Genomic DNA, 22872 nt, shown 5'->3' with positions numbered 1-22872 from the left:
TGCCTGCCGATGCAGCGGACGCAGGTTCGTGCCCCGGTCTGGGAAGATCCCACATGCCACGGAGTGGCTGGGCCCGTGAGCCATGGCCGCTGAGCCTGTGCGTCCGGAGCCTGTGCTCTGCAACAGGAGAGGCCACAGCAGTGAGAGGCTCGCGTACCGCAAAAAAAATCTATATTCAGAAGTTCAAAAAAAAAAAAGGAATGTAAGGCATTCTCACATTCAGCATCTTTGCCCTGCCCCTCCTTAGTACTTTAGAGCATCAGCTGTAAGGGAAGAGGACAGAGGGGCGTGCTTGCTCCACTCCTGGCCCAGGACCATTCCCTCTGTTCCAGAAATCAGAGATCCCCACCTTACTCCCAATCATGGGAGCCATGACTGCCCAGGCCTGGACCAGCAGCCAAAGACCAGGCTCAACACGTCTCAGCACTGTATTTCACACTCCCTTTCTAACTAATGGGCAGGCACGCAAACGCAGCCTCGCTCTGATTAAGAGAATTGTGTCTAGCAAATCATCTCAAGATTTGGATTTAGGGCATCAGCACAATATTTTCACAAAGAGGAAAACTAAGACAACTGCAGAGGCCGCCCACTGCCCTCCTCATGGCCTGGGCATTCTAGCTCAGGGCAATGAAGGACGAAGAAAGGACAGGAAGGGGGTCCTGGACACGGGATGGCGTGCTCGCTGCACCAGACACAGGTGCTCCCAGCAGACTCTGCAAGGGCGGCACTGGTGTCAGCACCGTCCAGCTTGGTCACCTCCAGCCACACGTGAGAACTCAATGAACTGAGTTTTAAATTTATTTAATATAATTTGCATTTCAGTTATCACAGTTCTAGTGGCTAACCACTAGATCTTCTTTTCATTTAAACTGTTGTTCTCACAGGTTAGCATGAATTTCTTTAAATATGTGAGTGTCTGCTGGGGATCAGGACCTGGGAATATAAGGTGAATTCCGCACCTTCCCTCCTGGGAGCTTGCACTTGGTGAGAGAGAGAAAAAAATGGATAATTATATTACAAAGGGTCAAGTGCTCTAACACAACAGACGGATCAGAGGGTTATTATGGAATCGGAGAGGAGCTGGGTGTAGGCTGCACGCAGATGCACAGAGCGGAGCAACAGGGAGTGAGCAGGAAAGAACAAGGGACCCAGTGGGGCTGAAGGGTAAACTGAGGCAGAGTGATGTTGCAGGCACCAGATGGCGCAGGCTCTGACGCAGCTTCTTCAGGGACAGGAGCTTAGTCCTGTAAGTGGCAGGAAGCCTTCAAAAGGTTTCAAAGACAAAGACCCTAGTGGTATTTGCAAGATGGAATCAGGGAAGCTAGGAAGAAGGAAGATAAGATATGACTGATGAGACAGCGCATGCACTGAATTGGGCAGTAATAAGAATACTTCTTTACTATTCTTGAAGTTTGAAAAACATTTAGTGGCAAAATTGTTATTACTGATATTGCTGGATAAGGTGTGGAGACCGGTGAGGGCGTTATGAGAGAATAACCCCTCAAGTTCTAACTTGGATGAATGAGGAGAGAATGGAGCCAGCAACTGAGACAGCAGACAGGAGACTAGAAGCCTGCTGTGTGTGGCGTGGTTTGGCAGGGGGCGGGGAAATCATTTCATTTTATATAAGCTGACTTTGAGGGTCAGGTAGTGGAGACATACAATAGTGACACTGCGGACAGAGGCCTGCAGAGATCTGGGAGAACCCACGTCAGGAACAGGAAGGATCCGCAGGGCATGGGCACAGTGTTGGGGGACTTGTCTTTTGGTGTTACTATTACATAAAGAAGAAGCTTCAGTATGGTGTGTGTGTGTGTGTGTGTGTGTGTGTGTGTGTGTGTGTGTGTGTGTGTGTGTGTGTGTGTGTGTGTGTGTGTGTGTGTGTGTGTGTGTGTGTGTGTGTGTGTGTGTGTGTGTGTGTGTGTGTGTTCGTTCTAGAGAGGGAAGAATCTATGAAGATGTTTTTCTTTTTCCTTCCCCAACACAAAGGGAAACATATTTAAGAAAATATAGGTTTGAAAATTACTGACTTATTTTAACCCCACTGTAATCTAAGACTACGTATGTATGTCACAAGTTATTCTATAAACTACAGCCACTATATTGGCCTTTATTAAATAACAGTAAGTAATCCACTGTTTCATTTCCTGCTAAATGAATGAATTTTAAACCTAACTTTAATTGACTGAAAAATGGGAAGAGATTAAGTAACAGCTGGAGCAACACGAGGACCGGTCGGAGGGCGCTCACTTCCTGACCCCGAATCGGGACATGGGGGGCCGTGGGGACTCACCTCCGAGTCAGAGCTGTCCAGCTCGGCCAGAGTTGGGGCTTTGAGGAGTTTCTTCCGCTGCACAGGCACCTGCTGTACGGCACTTGCCCCATTTTCTTTTGATTGTGACGTTAAACCTCCATTCACCATCGATGATTCCAGGACATTCTTTGGAGATTCAGGGGTAGCTACCTCTGGTAAAACAAAGGTGAAAGCTTACCTTTTCTTGAGCACAGAAAGGTAGTCAGTGAACCAAACACACTGTTCCAAGTACCTGCACTTGGAATCACACCCGAGGTGATACGGCATTTCTACGTCATGCAAATACAACACAGAGGCTAGACACAGTAACACCTATGCATATACAACACTTGCGTTGACATTAACTGTCAGATTCAAATAAAGGAAACCTTTAAATGAAAAATTATATATTCACATTTGTAGATAAAAATTTAGAGCTAGAAGAAATACTACAGATAACTGACTCAAACTTCTCTATTTTCCAGAGGCCCAGAGAGGCTAACTTTCCTTTTAGCCTCTAAAGAGCTAGTGATCTACAGATCAGAGTGATGGCATGCACATATGGCTGTAAGATCTGAAAGTGGTTTGATTTTAAAGTAAAAACAGCTAATAATCTATATGCATATGAACATGAACACAAAGACTCTGAGATACATTTCCTCTGATAAAGCTGATTTTGATTATACAAAGTTCAAATCTGGATGGGAAGGCAGTGAAAGAAATGTGGCAGCACAGAGCACAGAGCATGGAGTACAGAGTATAGACTACAGAACACAGAGCATACAGTATGGAGTACAGTGAACAGAGTACAAAATAAGAGTATGTAGCACAACAGGTAAACTTTAGAGTATACAGTATAGTTAAGATGCAGATGGTCTGGATTCGAAGTCTAGCTCTAGTTGTTTGACCTTGAGCAAGTTACTTAAACTTTCATTCCTCAACTGTAAAATGGGGCTAACAACAGAAATGGGCTTGTTGTGAGGATTAAATAAGTTAACAACTGCATATAAAATACTTTAGTGTGTAATAAAGGCAGTGCACAGTAAATGTTAGCAATTATTAACACTGACTTTTATCTCCATTTGTAAGTGAGTGAACCAAGGCTAAGGATGATTCAGCCAGTCACACAGCCAGCGCGGCACAGCTGACACTGGAATCCTTGTCGGTACTGATTCTAAAAGGCCACCTTTTTTTGTAGTGGAGCCTGTAATCTTCCAATGCAAGTGGAACTAATTTTCTTCAGTATTTCAATAACTAATAATTTTAATAACTAACTACTAAATTAGAGTATTTAAAAGTGAGAAAAAGCAGTCCCTGAATGATTTAACTCACAGACCAGCCCATAACCTGGTTTTTGCCCATGGAGCAGTCTGTGAAACTCCCATGGTTGGGGGTAAAGGGTATGCTGGGCACTGAAAAATCAGGATTAATGCTTGTTTGTGGGGGGTGGGGGGAAGCGTTGTACCTGAAGTAACTATAAAATACAAGAATGTTCTATTTATAGTAGCTCCCCCCAACATGTAATAGTTTTATGCTTGAAGTGGAAGAGGTGGATTTCCAGATAACATTCAGAATGTAAGTATGTTCTAGTACAGCTTTCCTTGACATTATTTAAAAGAATTATGTGAGTTATTTATTATAAATGATGTATATCTAACTTAATATTCACAATTTCTGCATATTTTTAGATATCAAGAAGGCCAGAACTAGAACTGCCCTTGTGAACTACAAGGGTTTGAGTGAGCAAGAAAGGAATGAGGAAAGGAAAAAAGGAAGAAGACAGACTTGTCATAAATCATTTATCATTTTACATAAAATGTTTAACAGAAAACTTGACAACAAATGTGTTGACAACACATGAGTTAATTTTGTTACTACCTCTCCAGGTATTAAGTAGCTAGAACAAATATATGATTGGGGGATGGGGTGTGCTGAAGGGACAAAAGGGCAAAAGCAGCAAGTTTTTACAAAATTACAAAGGTTAAAATCTTTAAATAAACCTTTCATAAGGTGTAGAAAGCAGTAGGCTGCCACACTTACAAGCGTAATTTAAAAGTCTTCCAGAGAGCAAAGGAGGAAATGATTGGGCTAATTGATTAATTCCTATTCAAGAAAAAAGGTAATGTTTAAATATGGTCTTGAAGTATCTTTTGAAAAATCGTATTCTATAGCACACACTTTTTACACACTTCCTCCAGAGGTTCATGCAGTAGCGGCAGCCAGTCTTCCAAGAAAAAGCACACATATCTCCCACTGGTCCAACTATCCACACCCAACTGAGGCTCTGCCTGGAGACACAGTGAGCTTCTCCAGGCGGGTCTCACAGGTCCAAGCCAGAGTTTCCTTAAGGGTGAAGTCACCAGTGGTGTGTGGAGGAACATTAACACAGTTTTAATGGTTATATATTTAATGTTTCAGAAAAAATATAATTACTATATCAGATACATGATTTTATGGATGTTTTTGCTTAAGAAAATTTTAAAAGTCATTTATGGTAGATTTAAAAAGTTTGAACAGTACTGGTGGCACTTAAGTCTGGTAAAATCATGAGGGTGCGATCTGCACTGAAGTTTAGGGAACACTGTTAAGTGACAGTGGCTGCCATGAGCTAAGTTCATTCTCAATGCAAGGGATCTGAGAAATTACCCAATAGCTCTCTAATTGCCTGAAGACTTTGCTGAGGTTGGTAACTGTACTTGAGCTCACTGACTCAAACTACTGAAATAAACACCTAGTATTCAATTCAAAGCTTTCGGATAAATGGAATTAATAGAAGAATATGTTATGTCCCAGTCAGGCTTCAGGATGATCTCCGTATGTAAGACTAAATATTGTGTGTGATTTTATCTAATACTGCATATTTGTAAAAGCCCCAGTTGAACACACTTTTAAGAGATATTTTTAAGTAGTTTGATTACTTATACTTTTCTGTTCAAATGAATGAATCCTCATTATCACTTCAGTGTATCTGATGAGAAAACCAAACCCTTGGATAAGACTTTAGACTTCTTCTATATAAGACAGAATTTCTGGTGATATTTATAAGTAAACAAACTATTTAAGATGCTACACAGAGCTTTAGAAGTCACATGCCTCAGGTTCAGAATCTAAAACACACAACCATGATATTAAATACCTTATGTAATAACTTCTATTATTACACAGTGTAATAATTATGTCTGTTAGATACACCCAGGCTGCTGCCTTATTTAGTTGGAGGAAATATGGCTGAAATAAAGATTGTATATTTAATATTTGCATCAGAAAAATAAATTATACTTACCTTAATTAATGTTGACTGGATTAACATTTTCCACTAAGAATTAATATTTCTAAAACATACCTGAGCAGCAGAACATACTTCAATGTGTCCTATTCTACACTTACGTGCATTACCTACACTACACGTTTAAATATTTACTCCTTAGTTAGCTAATTTCCCAACTTAGACAAGAAATGCATCCCGATCTTTGCATTTAGGTTAGAAGAATAGATCAGTCTTTTCCATTTATAATTTGGGACATTTAAATTGGTTAGTCAAAATGACACAATGAAAACACAAGAAATCGAGAATGAAGTGTGTGGAAATTGCAAAGTACACTAAGGTACAAAATAAATTATGGCAAATGATAAGCAGTGAAAGCAAATCAAAAATTTTTGTTGCTCCTTTATTTCGAGAAGCTCAGCACCAAGAGCTTTCTTCCCAACACAAGAACCCATCATATAACCTATAAGACACGAACACACCTACATACATGTGTGTGGGCATGCACGCCATCCAGGTCAGCCACCTGTGCCTACTTCACGGGAGACAGCAGCCAGTGTGCTTAGGCAGCGGCCACTCCCAGAGAGCCCGCCAGGGAGGAATATCTTTAGTAGATATTTAGAAGAGATGGATCTTAGTATGTGTTGCCAACTTTTGGAGATTAGCAGTAACACACATGTTCTCAAACATTTCTGAGTTTATTTTCCAGACCAAGCTTTTTTTTTTTTACAAAGTTACTCTGCAAATCGTTGATAAAATAAAAATTGTCAAATGGATAAAGAAAATAGAAAAAGCTCCTCAGTGGTCAGTCAGAAGTAGTAAGTGAAGACTATAACATATTTATCTGAGTTTCTTGAAAGTGCAAATATTAGTCATGCCTAAGAGAACTACAAATATACATAGAAATTCAAAAAGCAGTTGGGAACTATTTTAGCAGTTGGAAGACACTCAGTAAATATTCACAGACAGAACATGATATTAGAACTCTCTGGCTCTTTAAATATGAATTTGTATGTAAGATATGCCAACAGTTCCATGGCATGTAAAAGAAAATTCTGGAAGGAAATACTAGTGCCAATATCTTATCTCATTTTGCATTCAAAACAGCAGCTTCCAAAGTCTAAAATTCTAACGTGCAAAACATTTTATTGGGACTAAGCTGGCTTTGCAAATTTGCTCATATATAATTTAAAAATTCAATTTAAAAGGGGGGCTGATTTTACAGGTCAAATTTAATCATTAATAGCTACTTGTTTCACTATTAGTCCCTGTCTATTTAACAAAAGGGCTCTAAACGTGTCCTACAAGGGCTCTAAACGTGTCCTACAAACCCGGGACATATGATTATATTTTACAACCAAAGCCATTACAACGCTCATGTGTTTTTAGACTCTTAATCAACACAAAGAACCAGCGTGACAAGGCCCTACGCACAGGAGCACTGGGTACGCAGATAGCTCTTGGCCCTCAACTGAGGAGCAGTCGTCCTCTGAAGCAGCTGACAGTTCTGAGTTCAGCTACCTGAATAACTGAGTGCTTTAGAGAGTAAGAAGTGTCAAAACTTTGTTTCTTGAAAGTGTTTTCTATGCTCTGAAGGCAGAGTTCTGTTAGACTCTGACCGCTGCTTTATGAGATTGGGGGTGGGGTGGGCACTGTGTTCCATGACCACAAGTGTCACGGTTCTTCCACAGGCTCTTGCAAGGCAACAGATTTATTACAGTTTTAATTTTTTTAAAGTATACTATTTTCAAAGAAACAGAATGTTTTATTTGACCACAGCTTAGAAGAAGCCTTTCAATTTTCTTTTTTGACGTGTTTGAACAAGCAGATGAATGAAATGTATTTCACAGAGACCACAAAACCCACGTCAGGTGTGAAAGTGCTTTTTTTTTTACCTGACAAGTCAAAACTGTAAGACATGCTAAGTGGCCGCATTGCTGAAAAAAGAAAACAAACAATAAAAAGAAAATAATTCAGCTGTTAGGATATACAGGGAAGATGAAAAAGGGAGGAGGGTTCAAGACCTGTGGTGGCACATTTCACACTTTAAGGCAGAAGGCAGTAAATAACAATCTGAAATACAATAAAACCATGAGTCTTAGTTTTAATTATATTACTAAGACTTGAAATGGAGTAACAATAAAAGAAAACAACTTTTAAAGAACATGTTAAAAATGAAAGCATGTTAAAGATACAAACATTTTAGAATCATAGTACAGGACTTTAAAATATAAAAGAGTTCAAAAGAAAAAACTAGCCATGTTTTAAAACATGATTTTATGGAACATACAAAATCTTTAAAATTTAACAACAAATGTATTCTTAAATAATTAATTTCAGGATGAAAATGTGGCTCTCTGCATACAGGTGAAACATCTTATCAAAAATCTCATTCAGGTACTACCAGCATCACAAAGTATCACTAATTCTCTATTGCAGGCAGTGTAACCTGGCAGTTGAAGCAAGGCCTCAGGAGCCAGAGAGCCTGAGTTTGAACCTCAGCTCTGCCACTTACTAGCAGTGTGATTCCGGGCAAGTTACTTAACCTCTCTGTGCTTCAGTTACTTCATCTGTAAAATGGGAATAATAGTACCTATTTCATGGGATTGTTATAAAAATTAAATGATTCCATACAAAAAAAGGTGCTCAGAATAGTGCTTAGCACATAGTAGAAGTTAAATAAATACAATCTCCTATGAATAAACTTATTTCTTTCCTGTTGAAATCATTTGTTTTAAAAATTTTATTACATATACTAAAAAACACTGAATTGTATATTTTAAATGGGTGAATTTTATGGCAGGTAAATTATATCTCAATAAAGCTGATTTAAAAAGGTTATTACCAAAGTTTGATGAATTTGGGTATTCATAAGAATGAGAATTACCTATTTCCACTGTAGCCCCATCCATCCTATGCCCCAGGTCAGGGAGGACAGGTGGCTCTGTGGTCAGAAGAGGAGAGAACCGCAGGTCCACAGGCTTGTCAGGCACAATGTCCCCCCAGCTCATGTTTCCGAGGCAGCCCGCATACAGTTCTAACACCCAAATTTAACAGAATGAAAGTATCTCTCCATATGCTTTTGGCAGATGTTTTTAAAGGAACAATTTACAACCCCAAATCTCATAGTATGAGGTGTTAGAAAAGGTGTTGGGAAAAAGAAAATGATAAGATATGAACAAAGACTGATGCAAAAGAATACTAATTTCAGACTTAACAGGAAAAAAATGGAGCTAGCCTGTAAAACAATAGGGAAATAGGCGAGTAAAAGACAACTTAGCCATGTGTTAGTAATCACGTCCTTATAAATAATGCTGTGGGGCATATTTAACGACCTGGGAAGATGTTCCTGCCCCACATAACATTACATGGGGACATCAGACACTGTGCACACAGCTCTGGTCTCCACCTCATGACGCACAAGCTCCATCACAGCGCATGCCTCTGCTGGTGAAACTACGGGTAACAGTTCTTCTTTAAACATTTCCCCAATTTCTACAGTGGGTTTCTACTTGCAATTACATGGAGGGGTAAGGTTTTAAAGCTATTTAGGGAACTTTTCTTCAAGATAATTCTGCCAACTTTACCCAAACTCCCCAAGGGAAACTTTATAGTAAGAACCAATGTAGGTCTGCAGAAAGAAGAGCCCAAATCTCTTACTTTCCAATTAAGATGCAAGATCAATTTTAAAAGTAAGATTCTCATAGAACAATCACTTTCAATAACAGCTCAATTCTGGTTGTTGTGAAACACCAATTCATAAGGTTAAAATAAAATAAGATATACTATAGAGAAAATTGATATTTAATTATTCTAAAGTAGATTTCCTGCTAGTTAGCATCTAACTTGTTGAAAATGAAACAGAAGAATATGTATATGACAAGGGCATGTGATGACCCTTCTATGCAACGTGCGGTGTCCCGTTGCCACCCACAAGGACTGCTGGTCTCCTGAACGCTCAGCCCCGGCCACCCCCATGCCCCTGACGGGCTGCTGTCGGCGCTGCAGGGGGAACATGTACCTGCTGCCCCGAGCCTTTCCTCTGTCAGTGCCTGTGGGCAGGGACTCTGACTGCTCATCTCTCTACTCCAACAGCTGACACGGCTGTTTAATAAACACTTGGAAAAATGAAGGAACTGTATGTCAAATATCATCCAAATCATACAAGCACGTTACGTCTGTCTTGTTCCTTTCTCTGTCCTGTTGGTGCTTCCACTGGAGTTTATAATCCCTCCTCTTTTCTCCTGAAAATCATGAAGCTTACTTTTCTCATGGTAATATATTTGTTTTGCCTTATAATTTTGTTGAAATCTTTTCTATTACCCCATTATTCCTTCTCAAGGTACAATAATTTTTAAAAATCCGGTCTTAAGCAGCCGTCCTATAACACCATTTCCTTATTTTTCCATAGTGGTTCTTATTCTTTGAGGCTGTGGACCCTTTAGGAACCTGAGCAAAGCTATGAACCTCCTCTCCAGAAAATGCACATACATACACTTTAGGAAATACATACAAATTTGTTATATTTCAAGGGACTCACAGACCATCCTTAGGCTCATGCAAGGACTCCCAGAATAAGAACTCTCCATTTATGTCATGTATATGTTCTGGCTCATTATTATGTAAATGCTCATATGGATTTGTTTTAAACATCATTTTAAAGGGAAACACTTGCTGCCATAAAAATCAGACAGAGATAAATTCACACAGCCTGCCCTCACTCTGAAGCTCTGTACATGGAAGGTATGTGCTATTATTTCAACACCTCTGGGAGTACTTTTCATCACTGTCCCTGCAGTGGAGACCAGGACATAACAACCAACAAGACAGACGTGGGCCCTGCTGCCACGGAGGCCACAGTGTGACAGAATGGCCAAAAGTCAAACAAAAGAACATCAGCACGCAGTGACTGAGAGTCATGGGAGGCAGGGAGAGCTGCTGAAGTGGATGTGACTGACCAGACGGAGAAGAGGAGAGCCTGGGTCAGAGAGGGGAGGACTAGAGAGACCTAGAAGTAAAACCCACAGGGCTTGGCTGTTGGGTAAGAGCCAGAGGTGATGCTGAGCAATCTGTCCTGGGATCTGAGATGGGGAACCAGGAGGAGACAGTTGGAGGAGAAACCAGGCGAGGTCACTGCTTGGCTGCGGGGCTTGTCGTGCGTGAGGGGCAAGGAGGCCCTGCTCAGCAGACGGCTGCACGTGTGGGTCTAAACTTTCAGAGAAACCTGCGCTGTAGGGCGGGAGCTGGGGAAACCAGAAACAAACCCTGGAGGAGAATGTGGTTGCTCAGGGAGAGGGAGCCCGGGATAGAAACCAGACGACTAAGCAGGGCTTGAAAGAGGCAGAAGAGGTCAGAGGAGAGAACCAGGAGACAGTGCCACAGGGTCGGCTCCTGTCCTGTTCAGGCACCACGAGACTGTTTCCCTGAATTCTTTGGGCATCTTTAATCTTACAAATTGGAGGACAGCTGCATCAACAAAAATGTTTACATTTTATAATATGGTTTTGCTCTAAATGAAAATCAATGTGTGCTTATAAAAAAATTAAACATAATAAATATAAAGGAATGTGAGTAATAAGTTAAGTGATATCAGTAATAATTGAGTCTCTTATCACATAATACCATATCTTCAAACCATAATTAAGACAATAGAAACCTGAAGTAAAACTATGTATCACTTATATTTCTAAAACTTAATAACTTATCCATGTATATGTATTACAATTTATAAAGTATTTTGACCATGATCCTATTTAATTCTTAAATGAAAGTCATAATGAAGGTGTAGAGGACTTTTTATCCCCCTTCTGCTGACGAAGAAATCAATGCTCACAGAGGTGAAGAGACTGTCCTAAAACCACAGCCTAGAGGTTGGCAGAGCTCTGTCCACTAGGCAGCGCGGTGCTCTCCTACACTCAGCATCACGGGGCAATAATTTCCTATTCCATGAACCTCAAGTATAGACTTCCAGCGTGAGGGTGTGTGTGTGTGTGTGAGTGAGAGAGGGCCCTGCAGACGGCAGTCTCTCACTGGGCTGCTGTGCTGTCTTCCAGTGATGCCCCGGACTCACCTAACCTGCCGCGTCTGGTTTCCTCTGGTGACACGGGCCGCAGCTTTCTTTCTGCTTTGATTTCTTCCAGGATCCTTTCATGGAGGCTCCGTGGCCGCGGTGGAGTAGGCTTCAGTTTTCTGGCTGAGGCCTTAGAAAAAATATAATGGCTATAGAGACTTGCTTGGGTAGTTTTCCTTATATAATTTTTACTGAAGTCCACTCATACAGTACATTATGAAATTATATTTTACTGATTGCAACACTGCTTGATAAAAGACCATTTTCAAGCAATAGGGAGATTACTGGACTTCACAGTGGTTCAGTCACATGTGCTCAAGTAACTTTAAGGAGTCAGCTTTGCTGCAGCTGTAGTCATGCTCCCTACGTGCTACTGTGACAGGCAATCCATTGAAATGTAAGCTGTACGTTACCTATTATGATTATTGTTTTTGAAAGTAATGTTTTTAAGTAAGTCATCACAACCTTCTTAGATTATTATCTTCGTTCTATAGTTGAGGAAATACAGGCTCAGGGAGGCTGATCAACTCTCTCAGAGACATGTGGCCACTAGGTTGTGTAGCTAGTGTGCAAATCCGGGCCCATCTGACTCCATGCTCTTTCTGCTCCACCAGGACCCGCCTTCTTAAAATTATTTCCTATGTGGCCTCTTTCCCTTATTTTAAAAAGATTTATAAGAGGGATCATTAATTATGTTTTAGATGTTCACAAACTGAGAAAGAAACACCATTCCTGTTCTAGTTACTGAACACACATGGGGTTTGAGAGGCCTTGGCGAGCACTGGCTGTGGAGCTGGGGGGAAGTAAGTGTAGAACAGAGGAAACGCAAACCAACATTCAAACCAGATCAGAACACCCTGATTCCATGGTCACTAGAAAGAACCCCGTCAACAGACGAAGATAATTAATACAAAAGAGGAGGTACAGCAGGGTGGATTTACTGTAAAACAGTATCAAAACGACAATTTAATCAAGGTGAAGTGTTTGTACCATAAAGTAAACAGGGAGGGCAGCCCACACCAGGAACTACTTGGAATTATATTCAGCTGTTATTCTAGGAGGTATTTGGCCAGATTTTGCACCATAACTCAGGTTGTTTGAGTTAAAATATCCTAAGACAGCCTGTATTGAATAATTTTAAGTACTTTTTTGTGAATTAAGAATGTAATTTACAGTTGGGCTTCATAATTCTGAGAATGAAAGCTCAGTGTAAATACTCCTTTAAGAGCTGAGTTCTAGAGGTCATAGGCTAGAGGAGAATACTTCATTATGTGCTCTCCAAACAAGGGGAATATGTCAAATTACATACTGGATTTAAAGGAGGTCTTGATCTGATGAAGTCCAGGATGATTTCATGAGCACTTTTTTTTAACCGAGGGGGAATATCACCATTCACCTGAAAGGAGACAAAAAGTAGAAGATTCATGTGACTACAGGTTTATCATTATAAGTTTCTGGGTACATATGTCAACATATGTCACTTCAAAATTACTGAAGTGGAATCTGGCTCCACCAAGGATGCATTTCAAATCAATAAAAATGGAGAGTAAATGGCTGAATGATTCAGAGCAAAAATAACTATGCAGAATTGAAGAAACTCCACGTCCACTTTAGTTCTACATTTGGGGAAATTATATATAAGATGCATCCTTCCAACAAAAAGTTTCTACAATTATGAATGTGAATGGAAAAAATAATACTACGCTTAATTACTATATAATTTCAAGTGTCTTTGGGACTTCCCTGGTGGTCCAGTGGTTAAGACTCTGTGCTTCCGCTGCAGGGGGTGCGGGTTCGGTCCCTGGTCAGGGAGCTGGGATCTCACGTGCCAGGTGGCGCAGCCAAAACAACAACAACAAAAAGTCTTTTACCTCTTATTTTCATCCTTGTACAAAATCTTGGTAATGGGAAGGAGTGGGGACATGGTTCACATTCTTAGACAAAGCTGAGGCTCAGATCGAGGTGGTGTCTGCCCCCTTCACAGGGTCGGTGAGCAGAAGAGCCTGGCAGGGGCCTGGTCTGACTCTGACTCTTGCCCTAACATCCTCTCTTTTTAAAGAAACAGGTTACAAAAATATTAAGAAATTTAAGAAAAACCCACCAAAAACCCCCCACCTAAACTCACATTCTGACCACTCAGAAGGCACAGTTGTGGTGACCATAAGTCATACTTATTTCCCAACCTCATATGAAAAAACAGAACTGCTAGGCACTTTCTGTCATTATTCTCATAAAAGATAGATGAAAAAAGAAATGTTAACAAATTACAAATTTAAAAAACTGATGAATACCTTAAACTTCTCAAAATCCAGAAAATCAGCATACTATTTTTATTATGAACTGCCCGAAAAACCTCTATAATACTTTTTCACTCTACTTTGGTGACCTACTCTTTATCTTGTCATATTTTAATAATTTTATGTTATCAATTTTATTGGAGAGAAAAAAGATAATTTGTTTATTCCTCTAGCACCAATAGTTGATATTTTTTTAATTTTGATAGGTTAGAAAGGTTTCTTTAAGCTTCACAATTTGTTATTGAAATGTCATGCCCAATTTTAGACTTATTGTAAAATTTGGTCAAACTTTTTAAAAGTATTTTCTTATCTGAATTGGAAGACTTCAGGGCATGGACAGTTTTGTTATGTACTTCCCAATCTTAATTACTGTTTTAATTGCTCAGGATCATTAATCAATTGGTTATTAATTTTTTATTGCAGCTGTATGAGTTTTGATCCTTTTGTCAATGTCACTATTTTGTGTCACCTGAGAAATGAAGTTAATTTAAAAAAAAAAAAAGAACCTGAACTGCTGCTCCCAGGCCCAGTGGCTGCCTCCCACAAATGCGACCACTCAGGGTGTGTGACAAGCCTGCTGACATCATCCACTCCCCTTTTCCCTGTGCCTCCCGCCCCCCAGTCCTGAGTGAGGACAGGACAGCCCTAAGGTTAGAGTTAGGAGTGAAAGCTGCCTGAGCTGAGCCACGCTTGTGACCACTAGTACTTGATTTAAGGAGTGTGTGTACCCAAGCAGCAGAGTTGGGGGCCTACCGTGGCACCACTCTTCACCCATGGACTTCATGTTACACAAGACTTTTTAAAAAATCCTTATTGTATGAACAACTTAATCAGACCTTTCTATTCTACTCCTGAACAGGGTAACACATATCTTTCTAGCTAATTTTTTTTAATTGGCATTTTTTAAAATTAATTTATTTTTCAATTTTATTTTTGGCTGCACTGGGTCTTCATTGCTGCGCTCAGGCTTCCTCTAGCTACGGTGAGCAGGGGCTACTCTTCGTTGTGGTGCACGGGCTTCTCATGTTGTGGAGCACGGGCCGTAGGTGCGCAGGCTGAGTAGTTGTGGAGAGCGGGCTCAGTAGTTGTGGCTCACGGGCTCTAGCACACAGGCTCGGTAGTTGTGGCACACAGGCTTAGCTGCTCCGCAGCATGTAGGATCTTCCTGGACCAGGGCTCGAACCCGTGTCCCCTGCATTGGCAGGCAGATTCTTAACCACTGAGCAAACAGGGAAGCCCTCTTTCTAGCTATTTTTCGTATACTTTTATTTTAATGTTCTTTCCATCACAACAGCAGGGTTGAGTGAGGTAATGGAGTCAATAAGGCCAAGGTTGTGAGTTCCATTCCCCAAACAAGCACGTTAACATCAGTTTCCTCACTAGTCAGAAACTGGATCCTGGATCCCAATTACAAAATGTGTGTCAGTGCTCATGAGGGAGCTGCAGGCCAGTATTGATGTGAGTCAGTCAGTCAAAGTCCTTACTAGCAGGAGGAAAAGTAACAGCAAATTCCATTCTGCTGCTGGGTCAGTGAAATTACTTTTTTTTTAATATAAATACAGAACACACCCTGAAACAAGCTCTCTGAAGCTGCAACAATAAATGATTTCTAGATGAACACAAATAGTAGGCCCATAAGTAAATGAGACCAGTTATAGAACTTGATCTTACTTTTGAGCCACAATGCCTTAAACAAATAACTTCTCTATAAAAAATGTTTAAGTTTCTACATCTTTATTTTTCTTTTCAATTTTATTTATTTATTTTTGTACAGCAGGTTCTTATTAGTTATCTATTTTATATATATTAGTCAATCCCAATCTCCCAATCATATATGTCAATCCCAATCTCCCAATTCATCCCACCACCACCAACCCTCTGACTATACATTTTACAAGGATCTTTCATTACACTGGACTAGTCTTCTCAAATAATTGGTTTATACTTAAGAAAAAAGAGGTTAAGACAATTAGAAATAAAATGCCTCCTCTGTTAGGCTTCTATTAATCAAAGAAAGACAAAGTTTTCAAGAGCTCAAAAACATCAGAAAAACAACAGATCATCTGATCAGGCTTTAGACCAAGGTAAATAAATAGAGAGAACTTGGTAATGTTTTAAAAAAAAAAAGACCTTTAATGAGATATAATTCACATATAAAATTCACCCCTTTATTTATTTTTTTTTGGCGGCACCACTCGGCATGTGGGATCTTAGTTTCCTGACAGGGATTGAACCCACACCCCCTGTAGTGGAAGCACGGAGTCTTAACCACTGGACTGCCAGAGAAGTCCAAAATTCACCCTTTTAAAGTGTACAATTCAGGGTTCTAAGTAGTCACAAGGTTTTGCAATCACTACCAATAACTTCAGAGAAATTTTATCACCCCAAAAGTATATGCTGCACCCATTAGCACTCATTCCTCATTCTTCCCTCCCCACAGCCATTGGCAGCCACTAATCTACTGTCTTACTGATGTGCCTACTCTGGAAATTTCAAATAAATGGAACCCCTCATACATTATGTAGCCTTTTGTGTCTGGCTTCTTCCACTTAGCATGTTTTCAAGGTTCATGCAGGTGGTAGGATGTATTGGTACTTCATTCCTTTTTATGCCTGAATAATATTCCATTGTATATTACCCACTCATGAGCTGATAAACATTTGGATGGTTTCTACTTTTTGGCTATTATAAATATGCTATGAACATTCATACATAAATTTTTGTGTGGACAAATGTTTTCATTTCTCTTAGGAGTGCATGTAATGGCTGGGCCGTAAACTCTATGTTTAACACCTTGAAGAATTAGCAAACTATTTCCCCAAGTGTGCACCATCTTACATTTCCATCAGTGCTATGAGGGTTCCAATGTCTCCACATCCTCACCAGCATGTTATTTCTTGTGTTTTTTATTTTAGCCACTCTAGTAGGTGTAAAGTAGCATCTCACTGCAGTTTTGATTAGCATTTCCCTAATGACTAATAATGTTAAGCATCTTTTCATGTGCTTATTGGCCATATCTTCTTCAGAGAATAATTCAAATTATTTGCCCACTTTCCAACTGGGTTGTCTTTTTTATTGTTGAGTTTAAAATATTCTTTATATGTCCTGGATACAAGTCCCTTTTTGGATATATGATTTGTAAATATTTTCTCCCATTTTGTGGGTTGTCTTCACTTCCTTTATATTGTCTTTTAAATCACAAAAGTTTTAATTTTCGATCAAGTCCAATTTATTTTTTTCTTTTGTTGCTGTACTTTTGGTGTCATATCTAAGAAAGCACTGCCTAATCTAAGATCACAAACCTGTTTTCTTCTATGAGTTTTATAGTTCTAGTTCTTAAATTTAGGTCTTTCATCCATTTTGAGTTAACTTTTATATATAGTATGAGGTAGCAGTCCAACTTCATTCTTCTGCTTGTGAATATCCATCTGTCCTGGCATCATTTGTTGAAAAGACTGATATTTCCCTTTTGTCTTGGGATCCCATAGAAATCAACTGACAACAAATGAAGGCAATTATTTCTGGACTCTCAATTCTATTCCACTGATCTATGTTTATCTTTATGCCAACATCACACTGTCTTGATTACAGTTTCTTTGTAGTAAGTTGTAAAATTAGGAAGTGTGAATCCTCCAACTTCGTTCTTTTTTCAAGATTGTCTTGGCTATTCTGGGTTCCTTGTAATTCCATGTGACTTTTAGGATCTGCTCATCAATTTCTGAAATGACCGGCCAGGGAGCAGCGACAGCACCACACGGGCATGGCGCGGGGTGCCCGAGTGCAACTGCCATGGCCACCTCCCTCGGTGGGGTTGCCTGTTCGGGGCGCCTGCCCAGTTACACAGTCCTTGGGTCGCCCACGCCCCGCGCCTAGCCGTTGCCACAGCTGCCGGAAGAGGCAGTTCAACAGCCGGCCGGGCTCTGGAGCAGCCGGCCGGGCTCTGGAGCACCCAAGCCCGCTTCAGGAAAGCGGCTTCCGCTCCTCGACTGCTGGCAGTCGGCTGACGGCGGCCGACGATCTACATCTTTATTTTTAAAGGTGAGTTATCTGAAGTTCTCTGTTAGAATTAAAGCATTTTACCAAAACATTTTGAAAAAATTCCATTGAAATGTTTTGTACTTCTATAACTTAATGTTCTAAATATAATCACATATGGCTAAGCCATTCAATTCCCATCATGAGCATCACAAATATACAAAAAACAGTGGATTACTATGGTAATAGTTATGTAGTTTAAACCTGAGGAATAAATTAAGAACATCTTGGCATACCGCTTCAGATACAGATAGACTATGTGTGAAAATCCATTGTGTTTACTCTTTACAACAAAATTTTTTTTAAAGAAATTAGGAAGTGGCATTATATTGATAAAAGTAAAAATTTTTTTTAAATATATCCAGTTTTTGAATGATTAAATATGAGTAGCTGGGGCTTCCCTGGTGGCGCAGTGGTTGAGCGTCCGCCTGCCGATGCAGGGGACACGGGTTCGTGCCCCGGTCCAGGAAGATCCCACATGCCGCGGAGCGGCTGGGCCCGTGAGCCATGGCTGCTGAGCCTGTGTGGCCACAGTAGTGAGAGGCCTGCGTACCGCCAAAAAAAAAAAAAAAAAAAAATTGAGCAGCTGAATTTCCACTGTCATTTATCAGGCACATATATACATAACAAGGAACTAATCAAAATCTTAGCCTGTTAGACTAAAACTTGAAAACTTCCCCCACACAAAACCAATCACCACTAGAACTGCCATCTGCCTAGTCCCCTGCACAGAGGCTCAGTATAAACGTATCCAAGTGAACTGCATGGAATTAGCCAGACAAAGAAAGACAGAAGAAAGGAAAACAATAATGGGTACCACAGAGTAGTAACATGTTCTTCTTTACTTACTACTCACAACCTCCAAACTGTATAAACATGCACATAACAGGAGTCCCAGAGGGACTGGAAAGACAAGAAAGGACAAAGAAAATGTGAAGAACTAATGGCTAAAAACTTCCAAAATTTGATAACAATACAAATCTACTCATCCAAGAAGCTCTATAAACTCCAAGCAATAAACTCCAAGAGAGCCACAACAGAACACATTATAGTCAAGTCGTTGAGAGAAAAATATTGAAAGCAGCAAGAAGTGACTATCACATACAAGGGATCCTCAATTAGATGAACAGGTGATCTCTCACTAGAAACCATAAAGGCCAAAAGGCAGTGAGCTAAGTTTAAAGTCAGAAAAAAACACTGTCAACCAATAATTCTGTACCCAGAAAAACTCTGCTTCAAAAATGAAGAAGAGGGCTTCCCTGGTGGCGCAGTGGTTGAGAGTCTGCCTGCCAATGCAGGGGACACGGGTTCGTGCCCCAGTCCGGGAAGATCCCACATGCCGCAGAGCAGCTAGGCCCGTGAGCCATGGCCGCTGAGCCTAAGTGTCTGGAGCCTGTGCTCTGCAACGGGAGAGGCCACAACAGTGAGAGGCCCGTGTACCACAAAAAAAAAAAAAGAAGAAGAAGAAATTAAGACATTCCCAGGCAAACAAACACTAAGGGGGTTCATCACTAGTAACCCTGCCCTAAAGGGAGTTGTTCAGGCTTAAAGAAAAGGACAGTAGACAGAAATTTAAAGCCATGGGTTGTGGAATTACACATTTGTAACTTTTCTGTGAGCTTACTGCATTTTCCATCTTTTCCATATTGAGAAGAACATTTTCAACAAATAAGATTACCAAAAAACAACCATTTGAGTCCATTGACAGTTTTCTTTGCTACTTACCATCACTTTTCGCAAAGTGTATCTTTTGGATCGAATGTCATCCATTAGCATCTCATAAGGGGTGAGCTGATATTCAATGGGCAGAGGGTTGTACTGCCGCTCTTGGACCTTCTTGAGTTTTACTCCATTCCGCAAATCCCTCATCACCTGCACCCAGAATCGAGCCTGGAAGAGCCAAGGGTGGAGAGAAATCCATAAATAAATTTACTAGTTTCCTCTAAAGAGCTATAGTCGTAAAGAAAATATTAAGAGCTTGGATTACAAACAACCAAGCAAACCAAAGAGAAACGATTTAAAAAATTAGATTTTAGGGTACTAAAAAGCAGGTTGGATGCCAGCAGAGAATCCACCAGCTCTAACTGTGGGGACACCTGGATAAAACCCTAATTCACCCCCTGTGCTACCTGCATCCATGGCCTCAGTTCCTCAGGCCCTCATGCTCCACCTATCAGGTGGCTTTGCTCACTGAAGAGGTGTGTGTTTCTCACACTAGACTTTGGGTTTGGCTCTATTACTTCCTTGGCCACTGGAATTTTAGTGGATATGACATGACCAAAGACTTCAACAACAAATGCACAATGGCTTGTCACTCTGCTCCTGTTACTACCATGAGAACATCACGCTTGGGTTGGCACGAAGCACACTGGCAGGATTATCCAGGAGAAGGACGATGCACAGAGTAGAGCCACCACTCTGATCTGCAGACTCATGAGCTGAGTAAATGCTACCACTTTATGCCGTGGTATTTTGTAGTGTTTAGTTACGCAGCATTACTGTGACCACAGCTAACTGATACAGCCATCTACTGCTATTTGACATCCAGCAAGTTGCTTCCCCTTTCTGAACCCTGGCTTCCTCATCAATAAAAGAAAATGGCACTTTATAACTTGTTGAGATGATCAGAGCTGATGTACAGTGTTCTGCACATAGAAAATGCTCAAAAATGACAATTTTTATGTTATTACTATCTCTGCACAAATTATTTAATATCAATTTTCTTATCTACAAATAATAGCAAGTTGCTCTGCCTGCCTTTCAAGAAAATGAAATATATGTAAAATATTTATTATAATTTAAAATATATTAAATGTGTTAATATTATTATACTTTAACCTTTTTGTTTTCCTCCCTATAAGCTATCATATTCTCGGCTTCAGTAAAGAGAAAATCAATATGATATTTAACTGAAATATTATAGGTTGTTAAACATTAATAACTGGCTCAATAGCTACATAATATATTTATTAAAAATCAAGTGACATATTTCATAAGAAATGCCTACATAACTGATTAAACTTCTCAAAAATGTCCTCAAAAAATGATTTGTGATTTTTAAAAACTGTATACCATTTCTTATTCCCAAAAGGATTTGAGGTACTTAATACTGTGGTATAGCCATCAGAACATCTTCTAAAATATTAATATTTAAGACAAGTTCTTAGATTCTGCCATTAAAGTTATCCTAATATAAATCCCTAAAATATTTAGATCTCTCCTTTGGGAATGCTCGTCTCAACTTCTCTTGCTCATTCCTTGAAGATCCAATTCAAATACCATCTCATTTTTAAAATACTGTCTCTTCTCTTCACCTCCTCTGGCTTTAAGAAAACCTGACATATGAAACTTTGAATTCTCAAAACAGATAAATTAGTGATGATTACTCACATTAGAATCTTTTGCTATAATTTATAGAAAAATTCAAACAGACTCTTTTATATAGCCAGTTCATTCTATATTATTGTTGGCAAAAATTTTACAAATGACTTTTCAGAATCTAAGTTCCAGTTATATAAAATAATGGACAACTGTCACTGTATGTATTCCCAGAGATTTTATCACTTACCCCTTATTACACTAGAAAGATTCTGAGATGTATAGATTCTGCCATTAAACGTATTCTAATTCTCCTTCATACTATTACTCATTCCTTCCTCATTTCATTCTAATCTTTCTAGGTAGTTCACTTTCATGATCTTATGAAAAAGAAGCTGGTGATCTAGGCAAATGTAACTCCCTTTGGAGATAGTATGTCTCTTGTCAGTGATCATACTGTTTTAGATGAGGTTGCCTTAAGACAGTTAATTAAATTTTTGGTTCAACTTTATACTAGCTATTTGCTAACTTCTGAGCACCTGGAGTTATTTACCTGGCTTCAATGTCTTGGAAAACAAATTTAAAAATTTATTAACTGGGCTTCCCTGGTGGCTCAGTGGTTAAGGATCCGCCTGCCAATGCAGGGGACACAGGTTCGAGCTCTGGTCCAGAAAGATCCCACATGCCGTGGAGCAACTAAGCCCGTGTGCCACAACTACTGAGCCTGCACTCTAGAGCCCGTGAATCACAACTACTGAAGCCCTCACGTCACAACTACTGAAGCCTGCGTGCCTAGAGCCCGTGCTCTGCAACAAGAGAAGCCACTGCAATGAGAGGCCCATGCACCGCAATGAAGAGTAGGCCCCACTCGCCGCAACTAGAGAAAGCCCGCGTGCAGCAACGAAGACCCAACGCAGCCAAAAATAAATTAAAAAAAAAATTTATTAACCAAGATGACATACACCTAGAGCAACACTATGCAAAGGAAACTGATCATCAATATTATTCTAAAGTGACAATACTAGCTTATAAGACAATATAGCCTACTTGTTTTTTAACTTTACCCTTAAACATTCCTGATTAATATCATTCCAAATATCTCAGGAAAGATATCGTCCATAAATTAAGAATATTGCTAACAGGAAACACCCAAATGACCATCAACAGAAGAATGGATAAACAAACTGTGGTACTTACATACAATGGAATACCTCTCAGCAATAAAAAGTATAAACTATGATACAGGCAACAACATGGATGAAATCTCCAAAGAATTATGCTGAATAAAAGAAGCCAAAAAAACCCTTGTATATACTATGTGATTGTATTTACATAAAAGTGTACAAAATGCAAGCTAATCTATAGTGACAGAAAGCAGATCACTGGTTGCCTGGAAACTAGGGAGGAGGGAGGCAGGAAGTAGGGTTACAAAGCAATACGAGGAGACGTGGGGTGATGGACAGGCTCACTGTTTTCTTATGGTGATGGTTTGTTTCACAGGTGTGAATGTGTATGCGTATATGTCAAACTTATCAAACTGTACTTTTTAAACCTGTGCAGCTTGTTGTATGTAGATTACACCTTAATAAAGCTG

At 39.9% G+C, this 22872-nt stretch overlaps 2 protein-coding genes across 9 annotated transcripts in view; one reads left to right on the top strand and one right to left on the bottom strand.

The window, feature by feature from the left end:
* The window catches only part of PRELID3A (PRELI domain containing 3A), a 107943-nt gene extending 99734 nt beyond the window's left edge, over positions 1 to 8209 (top strand). For 2 of the 3 annotated variants that reach the window (XM_082668145.1, XM_082668144.1), the window contains exon 7: positions 7998 to 8209. In XM_082668145.1, coding sequence (XP_082524271.1) covers positions 7998 to 8076 — 79 coding nt within the window. In that variant the 3' untranslated portion in view covers positions 8077 to 8209. The remainder of the gene's footprint in view (positions 1 to 7997) is intronic. The other variant, XM_082668147.1, reaches the window with a different exon arrangement.
* The window catches only part of SPIRE1 (spire type actin nucleation factor 1), a 206210-nt gene that overhangs the window by 26043 nt on the left and 157295 nt on the right, over positions 1 to 22872 (bottom strand). For 5 of the 6 annotated variants that reach the window (XM_082668138.1, XM_082668140.1, XM_082668142.1 and 2 more), the window contains 5 exons: positions 19686 to 19850; positions 12938 to 13024; positions 11629 to 11758; positions 7454 to 7495; positions 2294 to 2466 (listed from right to left, as the gene is read on the bottom strand). In XM_082668138.1, the coding sequence (XP_082524264.1) occupies positions 2294 to 2466; positions 7454 to 7495; positions 11629 to 11758; positions 12938 to 13024; positions 19686 to 19850 (597 nt within the window). The remainder of the gene's footprint in view (positions 1 to 2293; positions 2467 to 7453; positions 7496 to 11628; positions 11759 to 12937; positions 13025 to 19685; positions 19851 to 22872) is intronic. The other variant, XM_082668139.1, reaches the window with a different exon arrangement.

This window comes from Grampus griseus (assembly GCF_964374135.1).
Source record: "Grampus griseus genome assembly, chromosome: 12".
Lineage (NCBI taxonomy): Eukaryota > Metazoa > Chordata > Mammalia > Artiodactyla > Delphinidae > Grampus > Grampus griseus.
Note: the sequence above shows the minus strand (reverse complement) of the source record. Positions and strands in the feature narration are given on the sequence as shown.